We start from the raw sequence: 15,948 nt of genomic DNA on the forward strand, positions 1-15,948 counted from the left end.
CGGCAAATGAACGAGAGAGACAAAAGTCCCAGCAGCTGCCAGGCTGTTAATCAGCCACCCCCGGTGAGCTAACGATGATCCATCCCGTGCGCACTGGACGTTACACCATAATAGTCGATACACTAAACCGACAGCTTGATTGATACAACAAGAATGGATCGAATCAAGTCGTCTAAACTATCTACTTTGAACGGTTAGATTTTCATGGCGGACTGCCGACCCTCTTATTAGAACAGGATTCATATCCCTGAAAATCGATTCAGGGCAATCCCGGACGGAATTAGACCCTCATAGTCCGTACAAGTATGAATGGAGCGCAGAGGGACCCATCGGGCTACGAGTATTTCCCCTAACCAGCCCATGTTACACGAGCAATAGAGTCCTAAAGTCATCGACAGCGAGTAAACATGTCCAGGCCTACAGAGTATCCGTACATCACTCACTCAATCACCACAGGCCAAGCATCAGGGACTTGCTTGCTTGCCCGCCCTACCTCCTAAAAAAAATGCATATGCACCATGCGAGGAACAAGCACAATAAGGTGATTGTCCTGTCCTCCATCCCCATCCCTATCGCCATCCCCAACCAGCAGCACATTCCCGTCAACAAGAACAAACCATCCAGTTCGATTTGAAATGCCCCCATGCAGTTCTCACGAATCGATTCAGACGGACTCTACCCTTTGCTCCCAGCGCAGCGGGTGTGCCAGGGTCAGCTCATTTGCTACCTGCGCAGAAAACCCATTCTTGTGTCTTTGCTATTGTCAATCTGCATAGCTGCAGCCATCTCGTCCTAAGAATTGGGTTGCCCCTGCGCTATAGGTGACCGGTATATAGATCGTAGGCTACCCTGGTTTACTGGGATCCCTCTGATTGTACCTGAGACAGGCATGCAGCCGACCCGATAGGGGTTTCGGATTCGTTCGGACTCCAGGGCTGGAGTGTAGCCTACACCTGAGGCAACCAGGCAATGCAATATTGCTCGATATAGTATTGAAGCAAATTTGAAGGAATAGCTATGCATGCGTGTCCATTTTCTGCCTTGAGACTGAAACCATAACCGCATCTATTGAAACATACAGAAAAAACCATCCGATCTGTCAGTCTCTATTAACTCCTCAATCAACCCAGTGCAACGCCTTGATTGCATTGTAAAACTCCGTGGATGTAATTCAGAAATCCCATCCGGCCCAGATCAGAAAAAGATGATGTATCCTGCGTACGACAGAAGAGAAGATCAATTGATACAGTGACATGTTGTCAAAAAACCCAAAAGGCATTGTTGTTCATCGACCGATCGACCGATGCAAAATTTCAACGTCGCCCGAAAGTAGCGCTTCGATCTTCGGATATTTCGGACGTTCAATTAACCTTGCAGACTAGAATTGGCGATCCGCAGATAGTGGTCAAATAAAGAATACGTCGTTCCGTTTGCAGGTGTTGGATAATGTCCATTTGCTGGGGGAGATGTTTCCGGCCTTTCAGTATTCGCCCATCGGAAGAATAACAGCGCCAACACGGAGTAAATCTCCACCATCGCGGACCCTAGATTCGTTCGGGTAAAGAAGGGTATTGCTTGCCGAAAGATCCAGAAATGAAGCACACTTCGGCCATGATGCAGTGTAAAATGTAGTACGAAATCCCATATCAAAATGCAATGTGGAACCTGTACCCGACGAAAAATAAGCGCCTAATTCCAATTCACCATCTAACTTATGGTCCTGCCGAGCCGCCTATGACTGTGGTTCGTTGTTCCGACTAAGAGCTGATGGGCCCAAAGGAGGTATCCGATTGAGCGAAGGGGATGACATGGTGGAATACTGGCGATTAGACAGGGAGTGAGGCTGAGACTGGAACATTAGAGCATTTTCCCTTTGCCGACGCTCTTCCTGTTCAGGAGTCATAGATTTCACGGGAGGTGGAATGGGCGCGTCAGGCGAACTTCTGCCCATCAACTTCGGGCTCGGCTCCAGTTTCTGAATTGGAGGCAGGATTGGGGCCCCAACAAGGCTGCCCGAGGTCATGGGACGCGGAGACTGCTTGGTTGGGCTGATGCCAGAAAATGGTACGCCATGCGAGCTCTGCGGGGGCGAGGACCTGCTGCCACTAGGAGTCGCCGCTGAGAAAGATGGCCGACCGCTGTGGAACGAAGAAAAGGAGGCATTATTGACAGTGTCGGGCCGCGGAGCCGCCCGATGTGGTCCAAACGGCGTCCATGGAGTTGAGCCGTCCGAGGGACCTGTAGGTGGAAATCCCGCAAGCGGACCAACATCATGATTGCCTTGGGTGGGAGACATTGAGGGACGATTCTGAATAGGCGAGGGAAGACTCGGGCTCTGAGCTGAGTGGGCAGACGACGGCCGTCCAGTATGCAAAGAACTTCCACCAAAGGTGCCTAGACCGATAGGAGGAAGATTGGTAGCTTGTGAGATGGATGGCAGCTTAGAAGGCAGTCCCTGAGACAGTCCCTGAGACGAAGGCGCCAAACCATTCATGCCTTTCATCGGCGACGACAAAGGCCGAGAGTCGCTAATAGGAGCTGACTGTCCGTGGGTGACGTGCTGGGGAGGACGTTCAGGCGATGATGGCACTCGAGTCACTGCCTGAGCTGTACTTGAAGATGGCGCGTGTGGTTCTACCTTCGGGGGCTTTGAAGGAGAACTCATTTGCGCTGTTGCGGCGGCATTGGTTACTCCCGAGTCTTGATGATGGTGGGTAGCCAGAGCAGCGGACGGTGGTGAAGAACCGATTTTGAACTTCAAAGGAGGAAGTTTTGGCAACTTCGCCTCTTCCTCCCGTCGCTTGCAATCCTGACAGATGAAGTGGAAATCTTCGCGCTCGGCATCATGCTGTGCAATACCTAGACACTTGCTATGCTGCCACACATTGCACTTTTCACACGCTACGCTATGTGAGCCATCATCCTGTTTCCTTGTTAGCAAGGTGCGGCTGATACAGTCGAGAATGGCCATTTCATACCCAATTTTCCCCGTGGACTCCACAACCTGAACAGTCAAAAATCCAGTGATCATCTGACTGAAGCTCCTCCAAGCTCTTCCTCTGCTTCTCCATTTCAGCCTTGAGCTGCCTTTCTGACAGCCTGCTCTCACCCCTTTCAAGTCTCTCCTGTTCTTCTGCAATTTTCTGAAGTTCGGCTTCATGCAGACGACGCTTTCGTTCCCGGTCTTTGATGCGCTGCTCACGCGTCATCATCCGAGTGCGTCGTTCTTCCTCCATCTTCCTCAACCTTTCCTCTTCCTTGCGCGCCGCGGCCAAATCCGCCTCGTACTTCCGAGCTGCTTCGGCTGCCTCTCGCTCTTGTCGCTCCCTCTCAGCCTTCTGGGCGAGTCGGCCGGACCGTTTGGCGCCTGCAAGCAGCTGCATGTTCAAGAGCTCCTTCTCACGCCTGGCTCGCTTCCGTTGTAGAGCTTCTTCCTCCCTCTCGATGACCGGTAACACGTGCTCCACGATCCTATCCCGCAATATCTTCTCGTCTGGGTCTTTGGTCTTGCGAACCGTGTCCAAGAAGCGGTTATAATCCTCTAATGTGATGGCGATGCATTCCCACTTCATGTTTTCAAAGGGATCTTTAGCAACGCCGTCATCCACATTGTCAGTGTCTTCACCGAACTCTTCAACGGGCGCCGCGCCTGAGACTTTCCGTCGTTTGGAGGCTCGTGATGCTCTTGCGCTTCGGCTCTTCGGCTTCGACTTGGCAGGCTTCGGGGGGGGATATCAGGATCGGTACGACGGTACAGCCGGTTGTCATCTAGAACGTAATAGTAGCGGCCTTCGCGATCATAGCCTAATTCTTCAATGCGCTGCACCGTATCAGCATTTCTGCGGAAGACCAAGGTAGACAGCGGGAGGTTACCAACCCATTGTGTTTGGTCAATTTCTTTCTGCTCTGGCATCTTCTCGCGGATGCGATCGGGGTTCCAAAAAGTCCAAACAGACAGTTGATGGAGAACACGAAGCTTTTGGAATACATCAAAGTCCAAGAATTTGTTCGGGACCTCGTCGTAACCGAAGGGGTTAGGCAGATGGGGAGCTTTGGCATTGTATTGACGTCGCGTATATTCGTCAAAGTTCTCGAACCTAGATCCAAAACCTCCCATCAGCTGAGGCGACATAGAGAAAGTGAAGAGACCGTTCACATACGTAAGACCTCGATGCGACGAGACCCATTTGAGAAGGCAGAGTCCAATCTCCATGAGCTTTTCCGATGGTTCAGGTTTGAGGCATTCCGTTTCCAAATCCTAGCAAGGGAGGGACGACCAACAATCAGCTTCGTAAGAAAGACGGGGGACAAATAGCACAGAACTGTCGCTCCCGGTATACGGAGCTGCGCAGGAGCATGGGAAAGAATAACACTCACATCAATTCCAAAGTCTTCGTCAATCTTCATGACTTTACCAAAAATCGCGATATACTGCATGAGGTTCGCAAACTCCCAGCAATTCCGAAGACGGTTCAGCAAGCCATTTTCTTCAGAAGGCTGCTCCGGAGCAGCGTCCACCTCGGAGCGGGTGCGCTTTCGCGATACCATGGCGGCGATTCAAGACCATTCAGGGCGCCGCAGCGCAGATGGGAATTCAAGAAGGTGCGAGGTTCAATGCGTGGGACAACCTGATCTTCTTCCTAGATCAAAAAATTGAATCTGTGGGACAAATATTAATTGCGGTTGGATGAGTGTTAATGATTTCAGTTCCTCCCAGGAAAGTGTTGTAATTGTCCTGGCTGGAAGGGCGGCGGGCAGACACGGCGGAAGTTTTTCCAGGGCGCGAGACAGTGATGAGCTCAGAGGGAGGCGCGTCGAACCTGGGGACGCCGTCACGTGATTAATTACACCCCGATAAGGCACTCCACGGTAGATCGTCTTTCTGTATGTTCAGGGAGGTGAAGTCCTCAAGAAACAGAAAGGTGTAAATAAGAATGAAAATAGAAGCATTCATAAAGAAAATAAACCACATTGTTCCACAGAGTCCCAGAGCAAACATTGGAGATCTCAGCATTTGTTAATTGCATATCTCGCGAGATATAATTCGCGAGAAACAGTTCAACCAGCATCCATCATGAACAAAAACTTATATATATTGGTATCTCTTGCTCAAAAGAGGGTCTATCTCAATGGTATACGGATTGGTAAAAGAATCATGATTGAAGAGAAGGAAAATGCGCGAAAGAGAAGATAGCGCCCAACCATATCCACGCCACCGACCCTTGTACCATTGCAATGAAAGATCAGCAGAACCCGTACAAGAAGGCAAGAACAATGAAGAGGACGAAATGGAAACCAGAGAATTGATACACTCGAACACGAAAGATCACTCAAGCACCAAGTCACCGAAATGAAACCAACTCAGATGATCACAATAAAAAAAAGGGGAAAGAAAAAAGAGAAAAGAAAGCTTTTCTTGAATCGAAACCATGGCCTCATCGATCATGCCCCTCCCTTTGCTTTTCTTGTCTCAATGTGTAGAGATTGCCATTTTGAACACTATTTGCGCCGTGTGATCCGTCTTCGCCTAGAAACCGTCCCATGCATGTCGTAAGGTGGCAAATATACCAAGCATATTAGATGAGGAAGGATACTTTTTTCGTCGTCTACATGGTGACTCCCGGAGCGCCGTCGGAAACATTATCAGAGAGATTGATGAGAAGCTGTGCAAGGCAGCGTTTCGTGGCCGCATCGTCGCGGAGTACAGAGGAGAAGGTGGCGTCGCGGAGCGGTTCGGGAAGGCACTGGCGGAGAGCTTCACGAGCCCTGCTATTGTCACTGAGTCTGATACGATATTAGCATATGGGATCCGATCGGCAGTCTATTGCGAGGATATCGGGACTCAGAGGTCTAGACTCACCGAAGGAAGCAGCGGACAACATGTTTCAGCAATCTCACTGTCTGCTGCTCCACAAGCTGGGTGACCATATTGCTCAACACCGTTCCCACGGCGTAAAATCGTTCGTATGTAGCGCAAATATATGCAAGACCGATATCATCAAGAAGAATTTTCTGTACAATGAAAATGGCGACGGTTTTGCTCAGCTCCGATCCTGTCTCCATGATGCGAAGGCACAGAGGGATGATCTCGGTCGTTAGGAGGAAGTTGATCACATCGGACGAATCATTCTTTACCAACGCCCCGATGACTCCCAGTGAAGTAAGTCGCAGGTATTCAAAAGGTCGAGACTTCGAAGTTGTGTTGAGAAACGGGTAAAGAAAAAGAGGGATGTGAGCTAGAAGGCGACGTGCTCATCAGCAATGCTGTCTCTCAGTGCACGCAGGTAAATCAGGGGTGAGAAAATACCATTCAGAAAAAGAGTGCGAGTCTCGTTGTGAGAGGCAACACATTGTAACAGAGCCAGCGCATTGCAAACTCGATTCGACGCCGCAGCAGTCAACTGGGAAGGGTTGAGCAGGGGGTAAACGGAGATGATTTCCTGGAGCAGAGCAGTCATAACTCCTTCGAGAGAATGTTAGTACTGAACGTTCAGATTATGCACTCCGCAGAACCGCGGGCGAAAGTCTCAGATCATACCAAATGAATGCCAGATGACCAGCGCCAATTCGGGAACCTGCTCTCTCTTCTTGCTGAGTTCCATCAGAGCCGCCTCCCGACGATTCGGATCAAGCAGCTCTGCAACCCAAATGAAGACCTTTCTGTTCTCATCGCTGATGCCACCATCCATGACCGAGACCGCACCGGACAAAGCGTTTTCTCCATTCAAGGCTGCGGCACCGGCACCTTGCGCCGCGTTCCCAGCAGCACCGTTTCCAGCCATAGCGATGCGATTATAATGTTGCTGTTGAGCGGCAGCCGCTGCGGCGGCAGCAGCCTGAACTTGAGCATGTTGAGCCACCAGCGACGAATGCTGCTGTTGTGCTTGGTGGGGATGGGGCTGGGCCGGATGGTGCTGTTGCTGCGGCTGCTGCTGTTGCTGCTGATGCTGCAGCCAAGAAGGATCAGCCTGCGGATACTGATGCTGGTGGGAAAAGACGTGCTGAGATTGTGTCTGAAGCATGGCGGGCCGACGAAGGATCGTAGTACCCTAGGCGACTAATAGAGACGGTGAAGCGTCGCGAGGATAGGATAGTTCAGATTGTCAAGCAGGGAACTCGGAAGTGTAATTCATGGATAAATCTCTGCTGACAGGAGTCAGATGTAGCGTTGACTGGTAGAGGTTGTTGGATATAATAGGAAGCAGAAGTCGGAAGTGATAGATAGAGGAGGGTTATTGAAGAGGGAAGTTCGGACTTCGGGAGGCGGGCGGGGAGCGCGCGCAAGTTGAGCTTAGGCGGTTTAGTTGGGTTTGTGACTTTTGGCGATGAAGAAGGGTCGGGTTCTGTGTCTTGTGGAGCCTCCCACTACGTACTAGTTACTACTTTTAGCACCATGATCTTGGCTTTTCTCTGCAAAATAACATCAAGAATCCTTCACTTCTCATCTCTCTTTTTCTGCTGGCTTCATATCTACCATCGAGTACTGTTCTTGAGCTGTTCAGAAGGTGTTTTGGGAGCTTACATTCCTCGAATACCTAACCTACCTAAATAAAGTACCGACTTGCAGGTTACACTGAAAGGCGCACGAGTCAGTCCGGCAGGTGACTATGATGGCCCTTGCTCTCACCCTCGCCAGGTTGGGGAATCGGAGATTCAAAATGCCCCTTGGCGATCATGATAAGAATGCATGAAATCATAATCGGCATCTGTGTTAGGCTACAAGGGTACCTGCGTCCAGATGCCCTCTTCAGCTTCGAGCTCATGATGCTTTGCGGTTCGGATATGTCTATATCTGTCCCAAGGCAAACTTATAGCATCTTATGTGCCTGGCAGGTTAAATAACCCTACAGTGATTAAGATCTGTTGGATTACCAGGTTTCGTTATTACCGTATAACTCGGATCATTCGCGTTCGTTGCTCATATTTACATCATTTTTCTCGTCCAATCCATCAAGGTCATAAAGGTAAAACATAATCACACGAAGATAATCGTCACACATTTCCGTCCCAGAAATCACAGATCACAATGGAAAAAGAGCAAGCATACTTATAACATACAAGGCCAGCGCCGATCTATGCATTATCAGTTATTGGGGAAGCTCCTTGAGAATGCTCAGTCATTCACAGGAGACGGGGAATTCGTTTTCGAAGACGCCGTCGGATCATTGGGAGCAAGTCATTAGATCATGATCGTCGTGAGCGCGGCGTGCGAGGATTTCTGGATCGTCTTGTGTCTCTTGTTCGCCTATCCGAGCTTTCGCTACCTAAGACGCAGACTGTTAGCTACGGACGGTCAATTGGGAGAGCGGGGGAGACATACTTGCGCTCGTGTAGTCGGAGTAATAATAGTAAGAGCTGGGATAAGTGTAATCACTCTTCTCGTCTTCATCCTTGCGCCTCCTCAAGCCTAGACACAGCGCAAGAGCGCCGAGTATAATGCCAATGGTCGCCAGACTTCCCCATCTGGACTTCTTTTCGCCTCCTTCTGAGGCGGATGGCCGAGTACCAAACCAGGTTCGCCCTTCGGGTTTGCTTCCGTGCGCATGGTGATGGTAATGCCCTTCGACATACGTGGTATCCTTTCTCTTCCTTCTACCAGGACAAAGGCAGGCGAACAGGGCGTCCAGAGCTCCCTTGCAACACATACAGGCGCATAGCAGGAGCAGGATAAAGACGCCAGCGATTACGCCGATGACTATACCCGCAATCGCGCCACCGCTCAGTCCTCCTCCGGCAGCATGGACTCCGATCAAAGTTGCGCCGTCTGTTCCCACAGGTGGGATGAACCCTTGTGTGGTCGTCGCAGTTGCAGTCTGCGTCATAGTCGACTGTGTCGTTCCCCGGACTGGAGGGGTCGCAGTGGCTGTTACCCATATCGATGAACTTCCCACAATACATTGATCATTGGCGCAGACAAACGCAGCACCACAGCATGTATTGCCGCAAGCTGATTCGCCGAGGTCGGTCCTGCAACTGGTCGAGCTTGTTGCGGTCGGTATCAGGCTACTCCATGTAGAAGTAATCGTTTTGGCATCCGTCTCGGTGATAACGTAGGTAGTGGTATAGTATTCCCAAGTTCCGCCGCCGCCGCTGCCGCCCGACGAGTCCAAACAAACTGCTTGTCCCTGACTGTTGGTACCGCAGGTCTGGCTGGAGGTGCAGCATAGCTGGCTGTAATAGCCGCAAGGGTTCGCGCAGCGCTTCTCGAGACTGGCCTCCTCGAGACTGACCTCTTCGACTTCCAGCGGTGTCGCAGCTGATAGTCGCAACTGGCTCAGAACAGCCAGTATCGAGATCGTTGGCCGTACTATACGAAATGTCTTCATGGCGAAGGAGCAGTTTCGACGGTTCTTGAACGGCTGGCGCAAGGTAACGATCAGTCGCCCACCCTGGACTGTTCGCTGCGATTCCTGGCCAAATCAGCTTAAGCCTGTCACCCGTTGAGCAGTCGACCAGCTCAGAGGCAGTGACACTTTTGACAGGCTTATAGTTCGGATAGTTCCGATAGCAGGAATGCGATAAAGCAGATTCCACGAGGTTTCAAAAACGAACGGAATGTAAGAAATTTTGTGATAATGATCTAAGTAAACAAAAATGTTTCTATGAGAGAAAGGAATGGAAGAATGAGAAGCGATCCGGCAGCTCGTGGAGGTCTGACTGTCGAGACTGAGCACAACTCCCAGCCTCCTCTCATCCAAACCCAACCACCGGATTTCCTGATACCAACAACCAATCGCTACAACACAGCTGATGCACGATATATTGCAATAGCTCAGATTAAGAGACTACCTGGAAATCTAGGAGGCTGGGAATCATATCATATTTTCCTGTTCTGTCTCTATCAGCTTTTCTAATAATAACTGAGCATCATCCGTCGGTGTGATTGGCATCACATCACTGCCCTCACATGGAATCCTCCCCGCTCTTTTGGGTGCCGTCCCTGACAGCATCACTCCTAGGTCACTGCGCTCGACTCTTCCGATCGCCTGACTTTAGCGGCCGGTGAGACTTAATCAAACCGTGAGACGGGCCATTGACCGTTTATGTAGAAGCTCCACCAACAGAAGATCCCAGAAATTACCCGGCCTTAGTATCGGCCAGCAACCAATGGTCGATGTACTCCGTACCCCGTAGGACTGTCCACATCAGGCTTTCTAATGCGTCAACTCTTTCTCATTGATACGGATCTTTAGTCTCCTGTCTTGAGCTAGCTAAGTATCAAGGCTTACTGACGTGTCGGCTGTTCGGATTCAAATCGCCAGAGCGGTGTATGCACTGATATGCTCCGTACTCATGTAGGAACAACACATCTTCAGGCGATCCGGAGACGCTAATGCCTTGGAATCCGAAAGTTTGAAAACTTGGGCAGGAGATTGGGCATTTCCTGCGCATAGGCAAGGCATTGAGTTCACTGTATCCAACAGTTCAGGCCGCGTTTGATCGAGTCCATTCTGACCGACCAATGACTGTGAAGGAAGAGGGATTCTTGCAAGGAGCCTACCTAATGAATGAGTCGATCAACCTTGAACAGCATACACAATGCCTTTGAATATGTTGTCAGAGATAAGGGAGTGAAGTGAAGCTTATCGGATCAATCTGGTTCTGCTCGTCATGTTGATCGATGAAAGTATCTCGTCTTCTATATACAGGCATATTGGGAAACATAGTGCCATTTCAAATACATGGCGTACATATCATCAGTCAATCGTTTCATGGGTCATCCAAAGCGTAAAAGAGAAAGAGTCGTGAACAGGGCCAATGTGTGCGATGCCCTGTTGTAAGTCCTCGTAAACAAACTTGATGGGGCGTCTCATATTGTCGACCTCAAATGGTTCAGTGCCTCAAAGGCTCAGATAAACATTCCCGCCACGCCAACAACCATACCAAAAACTAAGTCCTGCAAGCTGGAGGTTCGGCCGGATACGGCAATGTTCGGGCTACTTCCTCCCGTGGCATACGTTCCGCAGTACGCCAGGTTGAGCCCATGACACGCAGCTTGACTCAGACTCGAGCAAACAGACGCGGCGGCCGTTGGACCACCGCCCACAACCGTGACTCCTGCACCGCCTCCTGCGACTGTGACTCCGTAGCGGCCTCCAAGTGACGCGGTGCACTGCGAATACTCGCTTTGACAAACGGACCAGTATGACGAGCATATGCCTGCATTGGGGAATGTGGTGGGGACATAGATGAACGGATAAGCCCCGGTCAACGTAGAACCGGTTATTGTAGCGTCGTTGGTAGTCGTAGTCGGTGCCGCGGTTGCGGTTCCAGGGAATCTAAAGCTGGTGTCTGTGCCAGTGGACGTCCCCGTAAGACTTCCTGTGCACTTTGCCCCTGTAGGGCAGCAAGCGATATTATGGGCGGCGTCTCGAGAGCAGATCGAGTCGCTTCTGCAGCAAACGTCGGAGTGGCCTAGGTTGGTGCAAGGATTGTAACCCCCTGGGCAATTATTATCGGCGCGCTTCAGGATTTGTAAGACATCGTATGCTCTTTTGCTGATTTCTGCGAATTGTGGGGGAGAGAATGGCAATGTCTCTATAGATAGGACCGTCGAAGCGAGGAATGTGGCCGTGATCCACAATGAAGTCTTCATTCTGGCTGCCAGAGGCTGCGATCCGCCCACTGGACCCTATCACAGCCCAGCTGTTCCAATATTTGTCGGAAGCAACGATTATAACGGTGTTCCAAATATGGTTCTGGAGATTCGGTGCCAATTAGGGCGATGACTTTGGCGGCTAACAACAAATAACTACTAGATGTAGTAAACCAAACAATTAGTATTGTTTTGACGGATGATGGTAACTGCACAGGGAATCGACGACCGAAAACGAATGATCATAGGGACTTTGGCAAACTTACAATTTCTTCTTTCCAGAAACCTTATCTTCGAATCACTCGGATCGGTCAACGAAATGGAGAGCGAGGCGTGGATGATGTATGCCTCCATAGTCCATAGTGGGCTGCGCTTCCAGCACAGTCTCCACCAGCATCCCTGCCACAGCAACGGGGCGATGGGCCATCGTGTCCGACGGCCAACCGCAGAATCCCTGCGCACATGTACTTTTCATCCTGCTGGTTCTTTTGTTGGGTGAGTAACTTATTTTGGGCTCTCAGAGTCTTCCAGAAATACATTGTTTGGTTGAACTTCTTTTTGAGATGTCGTTGTTGGTTCTGATCGCACTCACCACCTAGATAATTGCTAGTGACCACTAGCTTTACTGACTTGGGATTGTCAAGTGTCATATCATCATAGCTTTGGAGTACAAGATGGTCACAGACTGAATGTTCTCCAGCCTATATCTACATAACCTATATCTTGTAGTATTCTCTTTTACAACCTATGTACCCTTCCTGCCACGTAGATATATTTCTATTAACCATCAAAGATCCTCCGTAAAACATAACACTTGTCCAGCAAGGCTGCAAAATAAACAGCCGAAGAGCATAATATAGATATAGGTGATGTATGTGTTTACTATATTTTGGACTTCTTACCCTATTATCATATTAGTCAATAAACTTGGATAAGTTAGGTATATAAAGGGATCTCTATTAGATAAACAGGCTGTGCTCCTTTTGGTACAGCACTTTCCTGAGCAGTTAAGTTCTACTACAATTAGTGGTATTAAATCTGTCCAGCATATTTACTTTATTTAGATCATAAAGGATACCCTATATATAAACCCCACACTGCTGAGCTTTATAATAAACGTAATAGCATGGTAGACAGTAAGAAGTTGTTAAAATAATGGGTCAATGGTGCGAGTAGTGTTTAAGGTCAAGTGTTGCGAACTACAAACAGCAGGGATCAATGGATCACTTAATCAACTATGGTGATGCTGGCCTTCAGGTGAAATTGCTTGGTTTCTGACTAGAGATATGGTCTTCGACCACTCGACCGTCCGTGTTGACTTCACTATGATATAATCTATTCACCAGTTACTATCCAACATCAATGATGTTACGATATGCTCTCTTTCTGGAGATTGGTTAGCCACTGCCCTGGGTGCGGGTGGAATATAATGAGCTGCCGTTGCAGAAGTAATGGTGCATGCAGGCCTGCTTTGCAGATAGCCTCTGAGCTGGATCATATTCGAGCAGAGCCTCCAGAAGCTCGCAGCCAGCACTGTCTAATCCTGGGACCAGTGGACCTGGGGAGCGCCTCCACTTTGGGAAAGTGGGCTTGTAGTCTGGAAACGCGGTAACACCAGGCCAGATCTCTTCATCTGGGGTGCCAAGGAGACTATAGAACCAAGTGTCAAACTCTATTGGGCCAACTCGACCTAGCAAAAAGCTACGCACCGGAAGATCTTAAAAATCTGATCAATTTCCGAGTCGCCAGGAAATAGCGGTTTGCGCGTACACATCTCCGCGAAGATAGCTCCAACAGACCACATGTCAACCGTGGTGGAGTACTGGCGTCCACCGAGCAGAATCTCCGGAGAGCGATACCAAAGGGTAACCACCTTAGACGAACAATATTCAGCTGGTAGGCTTAAATGACGTGTTTCATAGCCAGTATTTATTACCTCATGAGTATAAGTCCGCAACGGGACACCAAAGGCGCGCGCCAGTCCGAAATCGCCCAACTTCAGGTTTCCCTCCCGATCAATAAGTAAGTTCTGTGGCTTCAAGTCACGGTGCAGGATACGGTGGCTGTGGCAGTAGCGGACACCCTCGACCAGTTGTGCCATGAACTTCTTCACCATAGCTCCGTCTAGTCCCAGGTTGACGCTGATCATTGACCCGTCCGGCAGAGTTCTACCACGACCGCCCTCATGGACAGGTAGGGCATCCATGTATTTCTTTAGATCACAGTCTAGGAGCTCCATGACAAGATATAGCTTGCAGTCGGCAACATATACAATATTAAACAACTGGACCACGTTCGGGTGCTTCATTTCCTTAAGAAGGGAAATTTCCCGAATAGCGGTGCTGGGGACGCCCTCGTCCTCGGCCTCGAGTCGGATCTTTTTCAGAGCAACGACACGGTTTGGGTGGTTCACCTCTCGAGCCTTGTAGACGACACCGTACGTTCCTGGGGAGCATCGACGCGTGAGCTATAGTATACTAGGCAGCCACTTAAGATAACTGCATCATCACGTCACCTTCGCCAATTTTCTCGATCTTTTGGTAATTCTCCATTTTGGACGCGACTTTGGTTTCTGTTTCGTTCCTAACGGTATAAAGGACGACGGAAGGGGCGAGAACGAAGGAAGGGGAAATCAAAATACGAGGCTACTTGGTGCCAGACCCTGACGGGTAAACATGTGGGGGTTTGACTAGTTTGCATAGAAGGCGCCCTACGTACAATACCTCTCTCTAAATTTAATGTACTGTCTCGTCATTACTGGTAAGGCTACGCGGATTATAGCTGTTCCGGCACTTACCCAATTCAGCTCAGTCCTTGGGCTTCAGAAACAATGGCAAGAGGATAAACAATTTGGACCATTTTTGCAACCAGCTGTAAAGTGTACCTATTCGACACTGTTTTGTCTCGCCGTTGTCCTCTAGGCACTAACCTCTGGCTGTCCGGGGTATATATACCCTGACTACTCCATACAACACGAGATAATCTCAGCTTGTAATCCATCCATAAGATCACAAGCAGATTGAGTAGGCACAAAATCTGCATATCTTCATATCCTATCTTAATTAAACAAAATAAGTTCCTCAAGAGATATCATGCACCTGTACCTCTCAGAGCCCAAACCCTATGCCCTATGTAGCCGTATTTGGTAATTCCCCTACCGCCCGCCCATCAGGGAGCTCAGGCCAAGTATGATCATGGGGTACAACTGAGTACATTGGCATCGCTCAACCCCATCTAACTGCATCAGGGATGCGCGGATAGTTCGAACGAAACAAATGCTTGAGGAAACTTCACAGTCTCAGATCTCATAGTACTCACCGCCACCACACGGAACACGTTCCAAGTAATCGATCCGAAGGACGCGAAGCTTTCCCCTCATCAACTACCCCTCCACGTCCGATATCTGCCCTCGACATGTCTATCCCCAACGAAGCTCTCCAGAAGGTACGAGTTGCTACTGGTGTGTATCTCCACAATTTTGCCTCCTAACACCGGTTTTATAGTTGCTGCAAGAGATCGAAGCTCGAGCGATCAGCTCGCAGCAGCAGATCGGCGTCACCAAGGCACAGATCACGGCAAAGCAGAAGAATATCCGCCTCCTCGAATTGACATCGAAAGAAATCGGATCGCTATCCAAAGACACAAAGGTCTACGAGGGCGTCGGGAAAATGTGAGTACAAGTTCTGCGTGGCTATCAGCTGTCTTACGGAGTAAGGTTGCCGAGATAAGGCTGACTGTTCCTCTTTGGCTGTAGGTTCGTGGCGGTTCCGATGGGCACGGTTGACAAGCGGTTAGCGTCCGAGAGAACTGAGCTGAAGACAGACATTGAGGGTCTGGAAAAGAAATTGAATTATCTCGAGATGACGCACAAGAACAGTCGTGAAAATCTGGAGCAGATTCTGAAGTCCGGTGGACGAGCATGATTACTGAAGTCGAACACAAAATCACATGTGCACGGCAAGTCGGCGACAACAACTGCCTCAATCATATATTTGGGAAAGCTGGGATGGGTTGAAGACATCCCCGGGTATGGCGGAAAACACGGCGCTCTACATGATCTGCAAGGTGCTTCGATCTGTCAGGTCACCGGGCTGCAAGTGCGATGAGACGCCACAGATGCCCTGAACGAGCCTGCTCCGATCGCTCCTTGGCAGAGTGTACAACTACCCGTGAAGAATACCCAAGAGTATGAAGAATGTCCGGCGGGTCCGATCGGGTTGGGTTAGACAGAGGGAGGTCACTTCTCACCTGGATACCGATACAACTAGGGATAGTATGGCCCAGAACCGTATCTAATGATGACTGGTTCTAGTATCAAAAACCATGTATGAGGTGTTCTTCACATTGCCATA

The 15,948-nt window shown here is 49.6% G+C and overlaps 6 protein-coding genes across 6 annotated transcripts; 1 reads left to right on the forward strand and 5 right to left on the reverse strand.

Moving 5' to 3' along the window:
• Positions 1 to 1,664: 1,664 nt before the first annotated feature.
• Positions 1,665 to 4,749, reverse strand: P174DRAFT_513109 (putative PHD finger domain protein). The gene is made up of 6 exons (XM_024831949.1): positions 4,378 to 4,749; positions 4,161 to 4,258; positions 3,878 to 4,097; positions 3,776 to 3,820; positions 2,979 to 3,719; positions 1,665 to 2,923 (listed from the first exon to the last, which is right to left on the reverse strand). Exons 1-6 carry the CDS (start codon positions 4,546 to 4,548, stop codon positions 1,733 to 1,735), a joined length of 2,466 nt encoding a protein of 821 aa, XP_024681143.1. The 5' UTR covers positions 4,549 to 4,749; the 3' UTR covers positions 1,665 to 1,732.
• Positions 4,750 to 5,606: 857 nt separating this feature from the next.
• P174DRAFT_461091 (Rcd1-like cell differentiation family protein) lies at positions 5,607 to 7,022 on the reverse strand (the record flags this gene model as incomplete). The annotated part of the gene is made up of 4 exons (XM_024829968.1): positions 5,607 to 5,784; positions 5,861 to 6,236; positions 6,308 to 6,463; positions 6,539 to 7,022. The coding sequence occupies 4 exons, from the start codon at positions 7,020 to 7,022 to the stop codon at positions 5,607 to 5,609; spliced, it is 1,194 nt and encodes a 397-aa protein (XP_024681144.1).
• Positions 7,023 to 8,162: 1,140 nt separating this feature from the next.
• On the reverse strand, positions 8,163 to 9,326 carry P174DRAFT_421599 (uncharacterized protein; the record flags this gene model as incomplete). Its single annotated transcript, XM_024824964.1, has 2 exons — positions 8,163 to 8,260; positions 8,321 to 9,326. 2 exons carry the CDS (start codon positions 9,324 to 9,326, stop codon positions 8,163 to 8,165), a joined length of 1,104 nt encoding a protein of 367 aa, XP_024681145.1.
• Positions 9,327 to 10,849: 1,523 nt separating this feature from the next.
• Positions 10,850 to 12,350, reverse strand: P174DRAFT_488392 (uncharacterized protein; the record flags this gene model as incomplete). The annotated part of the gene is made up of 3 exons (XM_024830795.1): positions 11,913 to 12,350; positions 11,863 to 11,887; positions 10,850 to 11,625 (listed from the first exon to the last, which is right to left on the reverse strand). Exons 1-3 carry the CDS (start codon positions 12,069 to 12,071, stop codon positions 10,850 to 10,852), a joined length of 960 nt encoding a protein of 319 aa, XP_024681146.1. The 5' UTR covers positions 12,072 to 12,350.
• Positions 12,351 to 12,846: 496 nt separating this feature from the next.
• On the reverse strand, positions 12,847 to 14,196 carry P174DRAFT_390876 (cyclin-dependent kinase). The gene is made up of 4 exons (XM_024823500.1): positions 14,112 to 14,196; positions 13,533 to 14,041; positions 13,306 to 13,469; positions 12,847 to 13,246 (listed from the first exon to the last, which is right to left on the reverse strand). Exons 1-4 carry the CDS (start codon positions 14,146 to 14,148, stop codon positions 12,994 to 12,996), a joined length of 963 nt encoding a protein of 320 aa, XP_024681147.1. The 5' UTR covers positions 14,149 to 14,196; the 3' UTR covers positions 12,847 to 12,993.
• An 814-nt stretch (positions 14,197 to 15,010) lies between these two features.
• Positions 15,011 to 15,519, forward strand: P174DRAFT_421602 (putative prefoldin subunit 1; the record flags this gene model as incomplete). The annotated part of the gene is made up of 3 exons (XM_024824965.1): positions 15,011 to 15,040; positions 15,100 to 15,266; positions 15,351 to 15,519. 3 exons carry the CDS (start codon positions 15,011 to 15,013, stop codon positions 15,517 to 15,519), a joined length of 366 nt encoding a protein of 121 aa, XP_024681148.1.
• Between the last annotated feature and the right edge of the window lie 429 nt (positions 15,520 to 15,948).

Source organism: Aspergillus novofumigatus (genome assembly GCF_002847465.1).
Source record: "Aspergillus novofumigatus IBT 16806 chromosome Unknown P174scaffold_5, whole genome shotgun sequence".
Lineage (NCBI taxonomy): Eukaryota > Fungi > Ascomycota > Eurotiomycetes > Eurotiales > Aspergillaceae > Aspergillus > Aspergillus novofumigatus.

Excerpts from the sequence above, each read along its gene's own strand:
- P174DRAFT_390876 (XM_024823500.1), bottom strand. The coding sequence starts at position 14,148 with ATGGAGAATTACCAAAAGATCGAGAAAATTGGCGAAG. Across the intron at positions 14,042-14,111 it reads GATCGAGAAAATTGGCGAAG|GAACGTACGGTGTCGTCTAC; the intron begins GTGACGTGATGA and ends GATGCTCCCCAG. Across the intron at positions 13,247-13,305 it reads CAGATTTTTAAGATCTTCCG|TCTCCTTGGCACCCCAGATG; the intron begins GTGCGTAGCTTT and ends TTGGTTCTATAG.
- P174DRAFT_513109 (XM_024831949.1), bottom strand. The coding sequence starts at position 4,548 with ATGGTATCGCGAAAGCGCACCCGCTCCGAGGTGGACGCTGCTCCGGAG. Across the intron at positions 4,259-4,377 it reads ACGAAGACTTTGGAATTGAT|GATTTGGAAACGGAATGCCT; the intron begins GTGAGTGTTATT and ends CTCCCTTGCTAG. Across the intron at positions 2,924-2,978 it reads GAGTCCACGGGGAAAATTGG|GATGATGGCTCACATAGCGT; the intron begins GTATGAAATGGC and ends ACAAGGAAACAG.